The sequence below is a fragment of the Lissotriton helveticus genome, chromosome 6 (assembly GCF_964261635.1).
Source record: "Lissotriton helveticus chromosome 6, aLisHel1.1, whole genome shotgun sequence".
Taxonomy (NCBI): Eukaryota; Metazoa; Chordata; class Amphibia; order Caudata; family Salamandridae; genus Lissotriton; species Lissotriton helveticus.
Window position 1 is genome coordinate 1,379,363,831 of NC_136067.1, and position 15,731 is coordinate 1,379,379,561.

The following is a 15,731-nucleotide window of genomic DNA, read 5'->3' on the forward strand; positions in this document are numbered from 1 at the left end:
TGATGAGAGTCTTTCATTGTGGTCATGGAAGGGGAGTTTGGTGTGGAAAGTGAACCTGGGCCTTAAAGTATGTTTTACCTAATGCAATTTTTACCTCTACAGCAGCCCCAGTGGTTCCCGGCAGACACAATAATGAGCGAGAGCCGAATCCTCCCGCTTTATTCTGGCGAAAGGGTAAGACGGGCACCAAAGGCCACCATGTGTTTGAGCATTTCCTTCCCCATGTGTTTGAGCATTTCCTGTGCCTCAGAACATTTAATGTTTTGGTTTCTATGAATGTGTAGTCGACAAAACCAGTCATTTCTAGCCACCTGTCTCTCTCTATAACTAACTACACAATCTGCTCTATCATACATTGTCTTATCTTACTGCCTACTGAAGTTTGTTGACTTCAAATGAATGCTGTTTCATCAAGGTTAATAAAGGCTACTAATTGATTCTTTAAATAAATGACTATTTACAATATACATTTCTCAAGATAGTGTAGTTTATGCAATACTACCATATACTCATAGCCAAAATGTATGAGGAAGATTTTATGTGAATCACTGCTATTTCTTTCTTTTTTGATTCCAACATTACCAGCTGAACTAGCCATTCACACTCTCAATATAAAAGACACCACAATCTTCTGGATAAATTATAAATTCGAAGCAAACCTTTGAAACTATTTATCTCATCACCACCAGAAAGCAAACTTTCTCTTAATGAAGTAGACGCAGACTGATGGCTTGTACAAACTTCAACTGTGCAAAAGTAAATACGACTTTCCCTGGCTTTGTAAATGCATATTTAATGGCAGCACACATTTTAATGTCATTCGCAAGTAGAAATATGGCGTCCTTTACATATATTTTACAAACAAGTCTAAGAGAATTATGATGCCTTTCATGATACAAGATTTGGAATACAACGTTTTCAGAAATATCTGCAGTTAATTCGATGCCCTCTGGCACCAAACTCTACCATCACTCTTACCAAGATCTACTGACTACATTTTAATCTTCGTACTCCTTAATGATAAGACCAGGACATGGTATTGACAGACCAGAAATGTGTCAGGGACTAGTTTGGTAGGAAGCTCGAGAATCAAGATTGCATTGAAGTACCAGAGAAGAAGCTCCTTCCATTGTTGAAGCTTTGCACCCAACGCTGACATTACACATGGAACTACTCTGCCAGAGTAACTTTTAATGGAAGATAACTATTCTTTGGTACATAAGAAGCCTCCTCCAGTTCTGCTGACTTAGGCCCAGTCATTCGAGGAGCTTGTGGAATCCTGCAAGCGTCATAAGATGTTGCTGGTGTACCAAGGTCTTACAGGAATGCTAGAGAAATCTCAAGAAAAAACACACATGTGCACACCAGGCAATGTATATCTAGTCTGTAGTCTTTTGACTATAACAAAACTATATTGTAGTCGGAAGCACTGACACTCCAGCCATGTGATCCTCCTTATCTCCTGAGTGAATTTGAAAAATTTGAAAGGGATACAACTATGTCAGTGGGGCTGAAAATAAAGTCTGGGTCCCCTACTGACCAGATTTCCCCTAAACTATTTTCTATATTGGCCCCGGTCTTAGTGGAATCTTTGACTGGTCTCTTTAATAAATCTCTTTCAGAGGCCAACTTTCCCTTAACATGGAAAACAGCAAGAATCAGGCCAATACTGAAAAAACCTTCGGCCGACCCGAACACACTTCTAAACTATCGATCGATCTCACTGCTCCCGTATTTCGGGAAAATACTTGAATCCTTTGTCAGTCAACAGCTTGTGAGCCATTTGGAAAATCAAGAGCTTTTAGATCCCTCCCAATAGGGTTTTCGTGCATCTCATAGCACAGAGACAGCGTTGGTCGAAGTTGTGGACAATATTAGGCTGTCCTTAGACAAACACCAACCCTCTATTCTTGTCCTGCTTGATTTGTCGGCGGCATTCGACACCATCTCCCATAGCATTCTAATTCAGAGGCTATGGGAGATTGGTGTCAGAGGAACTACCCTAAAATGTTTCATAAACTATCTATCTGACCGTACAACAGCTGTCCAAATTGGCAAAAATATAGCGAACAAAAGGCCTGTTAGGATGGGTTTTCCGCAGGGCTCTATTTTAAGCCCTACGCTTTTTAATGTCTATATGACACCTCTTGCTAGAGTGATTAGAGCCTTCGGCTTTGAAGTTCTCTCATACGCCGATGACACCCAGATTCTGATTACTTTGGGCCCCGATCCAAATGAGACAAGGTTTTAGAATTTGCATGATTGAGGTTGAAAAATGGATGAGCACTAACCACCTGCAGCTCAATGGTAGTAAATCTGAAATCATGCTTTTTGGTCAAGTTGCAGAACATTGGGCTCAGGATTGGTGGCCAACGAATCTGGGCAGCTGTCCCACCTAAGGAATCAGTGTGGAATCTGGGCTTTCACATTGATAATACATTGTCCATGATGAACCATATAAATAATCTCGTTGGCACTGGTTTCGGACTTATGCGCAGCCTTAGAAAAGTTTTTAAGTGGATTCACGCTCAGGCTCGAAAACCCCTAGTCCATGGTCTAATCATAAACAGAATGGACTATGGGAATGCGCTTTTACTAACCATAAATGAACACCACTTGAATAGATTACAGATCCTTCAGAATACTGCAGCCCGGTTGGTTCTTAACCTACCACGAAGGTCCCCATCGGCCCCATGTCTGAAGAGCCTTCATTGGCTCCCAGTAAAAAAACGAATACATTTAAAAACGCTATGCCTAGTCCATAAACACATGTACGGAAAGGGACCAAAATACTGGTCTCGAAAACTAACATGGTACATCCCCCAAAGAGAACTCAGATCTAGTGCTGAGTCTCTGCTCACTCCTCCTAGAATACAAACTTCCAGAAATGGTGGTTGTTCCTTCTCTTACCTCGCCCCTGCTCTGTGGAATAAAATGCCCATCAATCTCCGTGCCATCTCAGAACACAGCTGTTTTCGTAAGAAACTGAAGACCTGGCTTTTTTCCAACTAGGCCTCCCTCTTTTTTTCTTGTCAGAGCCGTCTGCAAGCTCCATGAGACTCTTTGGATGTGACATGTGCGTGGTACAAATGTTTTTGACTTGACTGACTAAACACCCAAACTATATAGCATCTAGGATTGCTCCTCTGACAAGTCTGGGATCCCCAATACCATGATGTAATTCCGGTAAGACCAATTCTCCAAATATTTGACTCTTGATGAGAGTATGGTCATCTGAACTTCCTGTCATGAGATGTGGGTATTGACTGCTCCCACAACAGTTTGAAGGCTTTCCTGAACCTTCTTGACTTGTACAAGTTGTGGGTTCAGGGTGTCCATATTTGTAGAGAGCTTCCTTAAATCCTAGGGTTATATCAGATCACAATTCTTTATCGAAGAAATGGGATGAGTGTTATCTTTCTGGGTCCCTGATAGAGCTAATGCATCTGCTATTTCTGGGATTAAGAACTCTCCCTGGGGCTATTGTGACCAATCCTGCCCCTTATGCAAGAGGAGTTCCACAGCTTTTATCAGAAGTTTTATGACAAGGAATTGGTCCCTTCCACGGACCAGATCTTTCAGTTTCTTCGGGTCCACCATCATCGGAAACTGTCTACTACACAATAGCATAAGCTATAAGGTCATAAATTGGCATTCGAAGTGTAAGACGCTGTTGGCTAGCTGGCACGAGGCATGACCTGTGGCACCGAACAACTTCCATTGAAATTCTATGTTAGTTTGTCACATCTTGTAGTGCCGGTTCTCCCTGATCTATTCAACTCTTTTGAATTACTGGGGGAAGTTCCTGGGTCATGGACTGAGACCAACATCGTCCTCTTTCCTAAGAAAGGGAAATATCCTTTTCTCAGTGATACATATCAGCCTATTTCTATGATTAATTCTGATTCCAAGATTTATACTTAGATTTTAGCAAAAGGGCTTGCTACAGTTATTTCAGATTTTTTTTAGGAGCATCAACATGGTTTTGTTCCAGGGCGGGATAACACCGATCATGTCAATATTGTTATCACTGCTCTTGAGGCAGGCTGTGCTCAGGGATATCCGGTCGGAGCAATGATGATAGACCCTGAAAAGGCTTTTGACTGGGGCTCAAGGCCTTTTCTTAGGGCATTGTGGCTGTGCAAGGGCTTGGGCTGTGCTTTATTGCTTTGGTTCAAAAGCTTTACCAGAATCTTGAGGCAAGGGTTTTATGTTCAGGGTCTTCTACCGACTTAATTCAGATAAATCGTGGCACCCGTAAAGGGATGTACACTTTCACCTTGCTCTTTGCCCACTATATTGAACCTTAAATTCAAGCCCTCAAGACCTGGAGGAATATTGCTTTGCTGCGTATCCATCAACTTGAGCTCAAAGTGCTTGTGTATACAGACGACATTATCATCAAGACCTCTGCCACAGAGGATTCTCTGGCAGTTATTGGCTAATCAATGTGGGCCTGTCTCTGGGTGCAAACTAAAGCTCAATAAGACCCTGGTCCTCACCAGCATTGTCACTTCTTGGGATCGGTCAAATGGGCACCTACCCGGGGATAGAAGTCTCTGTAAAAATGGATGATGTAAGGGAATCTAATGATGGCGTACTATACAGAGGAACGCAGAAGATATTGATTAAGTGGCATTATTTTCCCATTGGTCTAATCGTTCGATGCAACTTAATCAAGATGATTATTCTCCCTTTCTACCTATACCTCTTGCGGGCATACCTTTGCATTGAGCTAAAGGCTTTTTTCCACAGACCGAGGCTATGTGGCCAAAAATCATCTGGGGGTATAAAAAGCCTAAGGCTAACATACATATGTTACAGTTAACCGAGGGCGGAGAACTGCGCTCCACCCACAGAGTGTGCGGAAATGTGCCTACTCCGTGTTCTGCGGAGAACGCAGAGTAGGGAAATCTCCACACACTTCGCGGCAGAGCGGAGTTGGCCAGCCCCTGCCACCCACCGCCCTATTAACAATTGGTAAAAACTTTTTAAAAAAGCGTTAAAAGTAAATAAAAACGACTACCTTAGCTGCTGCGTCCCCAGGCTGCCCTCTTCTTCTTCATCACGTTCTTGGTGAAAACTGTGCATGCCCGGGCGCCCGCGGTAATTACCCGGCTCAGATGGATCTAGTGACGGTTTCTTCACGAGAGGTATATCTTTAGTGCGCTTCCACGCAGAAGGTATGGACGCTGTGGTTAAAGATAGATTAACCAAGTCCCTACTCACTGGTGTGATAAGGGTGTGAAACTGACGAAAGTGATTGGGTTTCAAAGGGTCGGCAGGGTGGCCTGATTTAATTTTCAGGCAGAGGAACTCTAATTCCGTGAGAGACAGCAGGGGAAAAGACAAAAGTGCTCTGACCACAGTGGATCCAATATCCCCATGCCTTTCCACAAGGTCAGTGATGCCAGTGACTGGTGGGAAACTCTTATATATATTTTCCACCTTATTCAAAAAGTAACTGGCCAGGTCATCACACTGGTGATTTGAGATGACAGGTGAGTCAATCTTCAATCCAGAACTCTTCATAACCTTGAGCAGGGTGAAGATTGTTTTAGAGTGGTTATTGCCCGCCGAGATGTTACTGGCTATAAACTCTGCTCTGGCTCTCCGGGCCAATTTATGATAGAGCTTCATAGAATCACTCACTGACAAAATATCGACGTTGAAAATATCGACCTACAGGAATATCGATGCAGAAATATCAAAGGCAAGAATATCGACACCCTATCTACAACATGGAAAGTACAAAAATATAGAGAAAAAAAATATAGATGTTAAAAATATCGATGTTAAAAATATTGTTTTTTTTCTGTAAAAATATAAATGTAAAATAAAGTAAATAACACTAATAAATAAAATAAACATAGTTAAAAATATCTAATAATGTTTAAAATTAATAAATAATACATATATAATAATAATACATTAATTAAACATATACAGAAAATGTATAATATATATGCACTTAACAATAAGTTGTAATCATTATTTTAATAGTTTATAAATTACTAAAAAATATTATGAATTACAAATACATTTACAAACATAAACATAAATAAAAAGTAAAGAATAATGTTTAAAAAATTAAAAATTTCAATATACCTTTAATATTTTTAAAATTAATTATATACTACATTATCTAAATTTATACAAAAAAATAATAACTAAATACATAAAAATACTATTCAAAATCCATAAGGACAAAAAATACATTAATAAAAATGTTGGATAGCATAGAATTTAAAATTACCATTCCCGCTCCAGAGAGCACATTAGTAGAGAAACCGTTGTATAAGCGTAGAGGTAAAAATTACTATTCCAACTTCAGAGAGTGCAACAGTAGGGAAAAAATTGGAAAGCATAGGGGTAATAATTACTATTCCAACTCCAGAGAGTGCAACAGTAGGGAAAGTGTTGGATAGCGTAGGGGTAAAAATTACTATTCCCACTCCAAACAGTGCAACAGTAGGGAAAACGTTGGATAGTGTAGGAGTAAAAATTACTATTCCAACTCCAGAGAGTGCAACAGTAGGTAAAACATTGGATAGCGTAGGGGTAAAAATTACTATTCCAACTCCAAACAGTGCAACAGTAGGAAAAACATTGGATAATCAGTGTGGGGCTGTCTCTGGGTGCAAACGAAAGCTCAATAAGACCCTGGTCCTCACCAGCATTGTCACTTCTTGGGATGGTAGGTGATGGGTCAAATGGGCACCTACCCGGGGATAGAAGTCTCTGTAAAAATGGATGATGTAAGGGAATCTAATGATGGCGTACTATACAGTAGAACGCAGAAGATACTGATTAAGTGGCATTATTTTCCCATTGATCTAATCATTTGATGCAACTTAATCAAGATGATTATTCTCCCTTTCTACCTATACCTCTTGCGGGCATACCTTTGCATTGAGCTAAAGGCTTTTTTCCACAGACCGAGGCTATGTGGTAAAAAATCATCTGGGGGTATAAAGAGCCCAACAGTAGGGAAAGCATTGGATAGCGTAGAAGTTAAATATAACATACTTATAAATAATTGTTGTATATAAAATGTTAAAAAATTTAATTTTTAAATAACTCTACATCATTTGCAAATACCCATTAATAATTACTAAAAACATAGTTACAATTAAATAATTAATTAACAATGAATTAACAATAAATACCAATAAATAATATTTAAGAAATATAAATTAACAAATAATAAATATTGAACACTAAAATATTTTTCAAAACAAAGCACATATTAATAATTAAAAATTGATTAAAAATTAAACAATGGTAAACAAACATTTTTTTGTAATGAAAAATGATTTACCAATTAATAAAATTAATTTCAAATTAATAAAAAGTAATTAACAATTAAAAATATCAATTACCAATAAAAAATAATTACCAATTAAAAAATTAAATTACCAATTAAAATGTAATTACCAATTACAAACCTTCATTACAAATTAAAAAAAATTAATTAGCAATTAAAATAATTATTTACCAATCAATATTTAATTATAAATAAAATAATTATCAATATCAATTAAAAATAAATAATTACTTAATTACAATTAAATTACTTTCCACCCAATTCCCCTATAAACCCACAACCCGCTAAAATGAATTAAAATTAATTTACAATTACTAAAAATTAATAATTGATTTACTATAATTAAATTACTTCCCACCCTATACCCCTATAAACTCACAACACGCTCCAGTACTAAAACATAAAATTAAATTAAATATAACATTTTTAATATATAAAAAATAGTACACATATAATTCAAAGCAAATAAAAAACTTAACAAAAAACATATAACATACATAATAAAATACATAACAACAAACAAATATCGATATTAGTAACATCGAAATTAATAACATCGATATAATTGATATCGATATTACTAACTTCGGTATTAATTACATCGATATAAAAAAAAATCGATATTACTTACCTTAGGGTCGATATTCTGTCCAACGATATTCTTGACCTCGATATTCTTGACCTTCGATATTTTTAACTCGATATTAATGTTGGTCAATAATTTGGAATCGATATTGTGACTGTGCACTGCTTCATAGATGCTCTGTATTTATGTTTTACTTTAATATCATAAGTGCGCCTCCAGGTGCACTCAAGTTGTTTGCAGTGTTTTTTAGCTTTAATCAGTGATTCATTAAACCAGGGATTAGACTTCTCTCTTTTTTTAACACTCAGTTTGGCAGGGATACAACTGTCCAAAACTTGCATCAGCCAATCCTGAAAAAGTGTATTAGTGTATTTGCATCATCAATATCAGTTGGAAGCTGAGGCTTGCGCCTTAACAGTAAATTCAAGAAATTATTTATGTCTAACTTGTGCCAAGGACGTTTTAAAACTGGTAAGGAGCAGTTCAATGTAGGCTTTCCTTGCCACCGCAGGGAAAAAGGGATGAGAAAAATGATCTGTCCAGACCACAGGGATTGGCGACAGAACCTTTAAGGATCTTAAGTTCGAAAATATAGGGTCAAACAGGTGGCCTGTTACATATGTGCTATTAGAGACACATTGAGCCAACTGACAGGCCTCTAAATCTGCCAGGAAACTGGCGATCTCCGATTTGCCATTGTTTTCAAGATGTAAATTGAGGTCACCTAAAATAGTAAAATTCGCCGCTTTGCTGGCGAAGAAGATAACTTTATTCAGCAGTTCTTCCCTAAACACTTTAGATGGCCCTGGAGGTCGATAAATAAGAAGACTATTAACAGTGAGATTGTGGTTTAACGTTATTTTGAAAAGGGCGCTTTTGCAGTCAGGGATGTCCTCCTTTATAAAACTGCAGTGATAAGACTCCTTGTGAATTTCTGCAATGCCACCTCCCATTACCTGATCTGTTAACTTGATTCATGATAACGCCTTGAGGGAGAGCCAACCAAGATTAAGAGTAATACCTCTGGAGACTCATCTATTAGTAAGTCGAAGACCTCAGCATGGTGCTTAGCCAGCGACCAGCAATTAAGGCTTAGAAACTTAAACTCAACTAAATACGGTGTTAGTGAGCCTAACCTACTATTTGGAGTTGAAAAGGGCATTGCTTGGAACCAGCCGGGGGAATCCAGGCAGAAGTAGAGCATTTAGTGTTAAAAGACAAAAGCACAGCATGTGAATACCTGCATGGGGCAACTGTAGATTGAGCAGAGGGTCTGGCGTCTGACGGCGGTGCGGACGGGTGCCGTCGGGCTTGCCTTCAGCGCGCTAGCGGTGCACCTCCTGCGTACATCCGCTGCGCAGTCGCCTTACCGTGTCCATATGTAATGTCAGGGGTTTGAAAACTAGCCCGCTGACCTACACTAACCCCAAAATGGTGGTCCCGCTCCAAACAATCACGGAGCGTACTGCAGACTTTACCCCCCAAGCAACAACCTCTCATGCAACACAGTATAGCAGCAGTGAGTAAACCAAAATGTATAAGTAATTAAAACAACTTAAAAGCAGGTTAAAATACTAGTAAAATATGAGCCGAATACAAAACAGCAAAGACGCTGTGTTCCTCTCCCGGCTCAAGCCTCAGGAGTCTATGGCATCCGTGTGGTTTAATGGGCCGAGAAGTTTGATACTAAACTTATCAGTCTTCATTAAAGCCAACATGGAGCTGTGGAGTTAGGTGTGCCAAACTCCCAGTCCATGGTCTAAAATGGCTTCACTGCACTTGCAACACCTGTAAATGGCACAGGTACTGTAGGGGTTCCGAGGGCTCATGCAAGTGTGCCCTCACTTGTGGTATAGTGCACCCTGCCTAAGGGCTGTAAGGCCTACTAGAGGAGTGATTGACCTATGCCATAGGCAGTGTTTTGGTGGGCATGGCACACATGAATTTGTGTCATGTCGACCTGTAGTTTTAGGCTCTCCCCCTGGCACAAAGACGGCAGTGGCAGTGTGTATGGATCAGGGGAGGAGTTTCTGGAGGTGGCAAAATATATGCTTCAGCCCTGTGAGACTATCTCAGGTTCCAAGGCCCATGGTGCCCCTGGCACCTTTTACTTGGGACTTATATGTAGGCCAGAGGAGTTCCAATGTGGGAGCAAAGGTCCAGTTTTGGTTAAAGCACATAGGCACTGGGTACCTGATTAGTAGGAATCCAGGTCACACTTAATCAAGAAGCATCAAACATCAGGCAAAAAGTGGGGTGCAACCATGCAAAAAGGGACCCTTTCCTACACCTATCATACAGGAGTGGGAGGAAGGCATGAATTAGTATATGGGAGCAGAAAATCTGGAGTACCAGACAAGAGGGTGCCCATGCAAATTCGAGAAGATGAGCGGTCCCTGGAGAGAACGGAGGAAGGAGAGACAGTGAGGAAAAGTGGGAGAGTCTTAGGTGACAGAGGGTGGAATGGGCTTGAGCCACAAGTTGAACTGGTTGGTTTTCATGTTGATGCGAACAATCAGAGGAAAAAGACTGCGTTGGCAACATGTTCCAGACCTATGTAATAATTGATGTATGTTCCGCTCAAAGTCTTCGACAGTTGGGGGATATGTTTTGCTGTTTGATTTCCTCTGTGAAACTTGAATGAAGAGATATAAAACCAAGAATAGTAATTTCACAGTATATGGTCTATAGTGGTATCCTGCACTCAATGTTGCAGATTGATATTTTGTCGCTTAACATTGTGATATAGATCACATTCACAGGCAATCAATGCCTAGGAGGATAAAGGTCACCTTTTGCTAAAACTTTGAAACTGTTTATCTTATTTGGCTCTGCAAACAATAGACAGGCCAGCTCTGAATAAAGTGTAGAGAGGTGGGCAATAAGGCTAAACACTCCTTGAGAGGGAAAGTAAATATAGCATACTATATACAATAACACACCTGGTTGCAACATGTGAAAGTGTTCATATGGTGGTCTGTGTGTACATTCTTGTGTCATTTACAGTGCCCTGATGCAGGAGTATGAAAACGGCATGCTGACTATATACAGTTCCTCACACCTCCAAACTCACCTTTCAAACACCAAGCCTTCCTTCAGTATATGAAGTGATTAAAAAACAGTACTAAAAGAATAAATGTAAAACTGCACTTCTATAATATTATCAGCAGTAGCAGCATTATAGTTCATGCACCTACTTCACCCTGGAAGCTGATATACTCTTTGGTAGCCTAAGGCCTGTCTTATGGCAATAACAACCATTGCAGAGCATAATCCTGTATCTCACTGGGAAGAACAGGGAGTGGGGTAGGTTGTGTCTGTACACAGTGATGCAATGAGTGCAAAGTGTGACCACTTTGGTTTAAAGAAGCTAAGAAGAGACATGAAAGCACACTTTCTTTGCCTGAGTAACATAAGATTCCATTGCAGGTGACGCTGCTCATATAATGACTAAGGGCTGGCGGTTAACTCTGCTCCGCCAACGAAGTTTGCCGAGTGTTAGTAACCAGGTGTTGTCCAAGGCGGTGGAGCAGGGTCCAAGGATGAGGACCTCTGTCTTCTCTAAGTTGAGCTTTAGACAGCTGTCCTTCATTCAGTTTGCCACGTTCTTTATTCCTTCCTGGACGAAGAGTCTGGCGTCTTTGGGATTTTTCGTGAGGGACAGGATAAACTGTGTGTCGTCGGCGTAGGATACGATGCTGAGCCCATGCTGTCTGACGATGGTGGCGAGGGGGCCATGTAGATGTTGAAGAGCGTAGGGGTGAGAGATGATCCCTGGGGTACCCCGCAGGTGATATCGGTGGGTTCAGAGAGGAAGGGAGGGAGTCTGATCCTCTAGGTTCGGCCGGAGAGGAAAGATTGGGCCGAATGTCATCAGTGGAAGCTAGGAGGGTGGTCTCGGTGCTGTGGTTGCTGCAGAATCCAGACTGGGGGGCATCTAGGATGGAGTTATCATCGACAAAGGCGGTCAGTTGGGTGTTCACGAGTCTCTCTTGGTAGCTTTGGCCGCGAAGGGGAGGAAAGAGATGGGCCGGTAGTTTTTCAGGTATGCAAGGAATGCTGGGTAACAGAACATGGTGACAGCCACACAAGTCACCCCCTCCTTCGTTCCCCTGTGTGTCCAGTTTTCAAAACTGTATAGGCTTGCTAGGTTTCCCAAGGTACCGGCAGAGCTAGGGTTCAAAATGCACAGCTGGGCTCTTTGCAAAAAATGGGTCAGTTTTCACTGTAATAATGTGGTATGTCCAAGTTGTGTTTTAGGCCGTTTCCTGTCGCGGGCACTAGGCCTACCCACACAAGTGAGGTACCATTTGTATTAGGAGTCTTTTAGGAATGCGGGGTAGGTGAAATTTTCTGGGCTCACGCAGATTCCAGAACTTTCCATTACAGAAATGTGAGGAAAATGTTTTTTTTGTGACAAAGTTTGAGGTTTGTAAGGGATTGTGAGTTACAGAACCTGGTGTGAGTCACACAAGTCATCCTCTCCTGGATTCCCTTGGGTGTCTAGTTTAAAAAAATGTATAGGTTTGCCACGTTTCCCTAGGTTCAAAATCCACAGCTAGGCACTTTGAAAAAAAAGGGTCAATTTTCACTGTGAAAATGGGGTGTGTCTACGATGCGTTTTGGCATGTTTCCTGTCGTAGGCACTAGGCCTACCCGCACAAGTGAGATAAGATTTCTATCAGAAGACTTTGGGGAATGTGAAGTGGGTAGAATTTTGAGGATCCATGCAGATTCCAGAACTTTTCGTCACAGAAATGTGAGGACAATTTATTTTTTGCGACAAATTTTGAGGTTTGCAAGTGATTCTGGGTAACCGAACCTGGTGAGGCCACACAAGTCAACCCTCCTGGATTTCTCTGGGTGTCTAGTTTTAAAAAATGGATAGGTGTGCTAGGTTTCCCTAGGTGCGGGCAGGCGTAGGGTTAAAAATTCACAGCTAGGCGCTTTGAGAAAAAAGGGTCATTTTCAGTCTAAAAATGTGATGTGTATCCACGTTGCATTTTGGCCTGTTTCCTGTGGCGGGCACTAGGCCTACCCACATGAGTGAGGTACCATTTTTATCGTAAGACTTTGCGGAATTCAGGGTGCATGGAATTTTGTGGACCCATGCAGATTCCAGAACTCTCCATCACAGAAATATGAAGAAATTGTGTTTTTTTTTCAAAGTTTGCGGTTTGTAAGGGATACTGGGTAACCGGACCTGGTGAGAGCTGCAAAAGTCACTCCTTCCTGGATTCCACTGGGTGTCTAGTTCTTAAAACGGTTCAAAATCCACAGCTAGGCAATTTAAAAAAGGGTCAGTTTTAACTGTAAAAATGTGGTGTGTCCACGTTGCGTTTTGGCCCGTTTCCTGTCGCGGGCACTAAGCCTACCCACACATGTCAGGTACCATTTTTATCGGGAGACTTAGAGGAACACAGATTTGTAGAGCAACTGATATTCTGTATTGACTTTCTATGCATTTCTGCCTTTCAAATGTAAGACAATGTGTAAAAAAGAAGTCACTTTGAAAAATGTCCTATAATTCACATGCTAGTATGGGATCCCACAATTTCGGAGATGTGCAAATAGCTACTGCTTCTAAACTCTATATTTTGTTCCCATTTTGGAAATAAATAGGTGTCCTTGATACCTATTCTTCACTCTTTATATTTGACCAAATGAATTGCTATATACCCAGTACACAATGAAAAACCATGACAAGACCCAGCTCAGTTATTGGCTATGAGTTCCTTGGGTTCTTGGTGAACCTAAACGTCCTATATATCCCCACAACCAGAAGGGTCCAGTGGATGTCACAGTATATGGCTTTAAAAATCTGAAGTACATAGAAGAAGTTACAGGTGAAAACGTTGGCTCAAATGGCTGGTTTTTTAATCTCATTTTCAATTTTTCTTATTTTCAACTTAGGGGCACATAAGGATGGCGGGCGGGCTTTGCCCGCCCGCTACCCTAGTGGTAAACGGGACCGCCCGCCTAAAGGGCGGGGGTCCCGAATTGAGGATTAGGATGTGCCCGCCACACAGGCGGGCGCATTCTGTATATTTACCATTGCGGCAGGCGGATCTGAAATCTCCGCCCTCCGCAATGTTAGAAATGTACCATTTGCATTTCAAAGCGCAACATGACAGGCACCGCGCGGTGCCTGCCATGTTGCACCTTGAAATGCGGGGGGTACCATAGGTACCCCCCATGTGCACCCCCCAAGCCACGGACTTCCAGGGGGCCCGCAACGGGCCCCTGCAGGGAGTCTCCGCGTGCCTTTCCTTGGCGGCAATGCCGCTACAGAAAAACATTGGTGATAGCCCATTGTAATATGGCGGGTGGTGTCTAACAGACACCGCCACCATGTTACTTGTTTTCCACCCCGGCCGCAAGGTGACCGGGGCGGAAAACATGCGGGCGGTGTTTCTCACCTCCGCGGTCCCCCCCGCCATACTAATATGGCGGGGGGGGAATTGGGCTGTGGATGTCGGGCGGATTTCCTCCGCCAGGCTGGCGGTGGCTGCCGCCGGCCTGGCGGAGGAAATCCACCCGACATCCTAATGGACCCCTTAGTTTCTATAGAAAAAAAACCTTGAAGGATCTAAACAAATGACCCGTAGCTGAATTCAGAAATTTGTCTACTTCAGAAATGTATCGTTTTCCAGGATCCATTATTGCTTTCATACCTATTTTTACCACTAACTGGAAGGAGGTTGGTGAACAAAAAGTAGCAAAAATAGGCTATGTCCCAGTAAAATGCCAAAAACTGTGTAAAACATATGGGTTTTCTGACAAAAGTATGTCTGTCCCTGAAAGCTTGGAAGATGGGAGATTTCAGTACCACAAACTGTTTGTGGATACCATTTGCAAGGGAAAAATTGATGCTCTCTTCTGCAGCACTTTTTCCCCACTTTTCCACAAAAAGGCGTTTGTCTGCTATCACTTGTAATTACCTCAAAACAATATTGATGGTACTGGAGCATTTATGATCACCTTTTGACTTAGGCAGAGCGCCATGGGTGACTGAAGAGGTTTGAAATTAGAGGGGAAATGCAAATGCTTCTGTGGGCTGAAATAAAAATTTTACAACTGCATTGCACCACGTGGATGTCTTACTGTCCATGCATTATGATAGAAAGAACATTTTAAGTGAATTAATGCACATATCAGTAGATGAAAAAGCTGCATAGTACACCCTCAGCTCCCCACTTTCTCACTTGCCTTCAATACGTTGATGTTACCTACGTCTTCCAAAGAGCTAGGCTTTTCTTCTTCACAGCATGATTCTCGCTACCCACGAACCCTTTCCTTGTCTTTACCTTTATTTCTGGCTCAATGGGCTTCTCACATACCATCAGTCTATTTTCTAGTCTAAATCTATTCACAGTAAACAAATTAATTAGGCTGCATTTTACTCAAAATATTTTTTAGACTCTGCCAGATTTGCTAGAAGTTATCACTGGTTTTCTCCTCCAAAAATAGTCAGGTGTCTTCTAACACATGGATTATTACTTCTTTACTCTAGATCCTTGTTTATGTACCAAAGGAAATGATAATGGGAAAGGAAAAAAGACATGCACATCAGCTTAAAAAATCCGATTTTTTTCTTTGTAATTTCAATATTTTCCTAGTCATTGCCTATACCTTCCAAGTTAGCTAAGTATAACACACTCTGCTGGGCATGTCGGTCTTCATGCTGGAGAAGTTGCAAAGCCAAATCTTGCAGTCAGGCAGTTCTATATGGGGCAGGCAGAACAGTCGAATTTGAGTCTGCGTAATTCTGTGGGATTACAATAATATTCCGTGGAATTCAACGATGGAGCGGAGTGT

General features: G+C 41.2%; 1 protein-coding gene across 1 annotated transcript in view; it reads left to right on the forward strand.

The window, feature by feature from the left end:
• LOC144763500 (uncharacterized) overlaps nt 1–15,731 on the forward strand; it is a 236,880-nt gene that overhangs the window by 213,130 nt on the left and 8,019 nt on the right. The window contains exon 21 of the mRNA XM_078649146.1: nt 103–174. Within this exon, the coding sequence (XP_078505272.1) occupies nt 103–174 (72 nt within the window). The remainder of the gene's footprint in view (nt 1–102; nt 175–15,731) is intronic.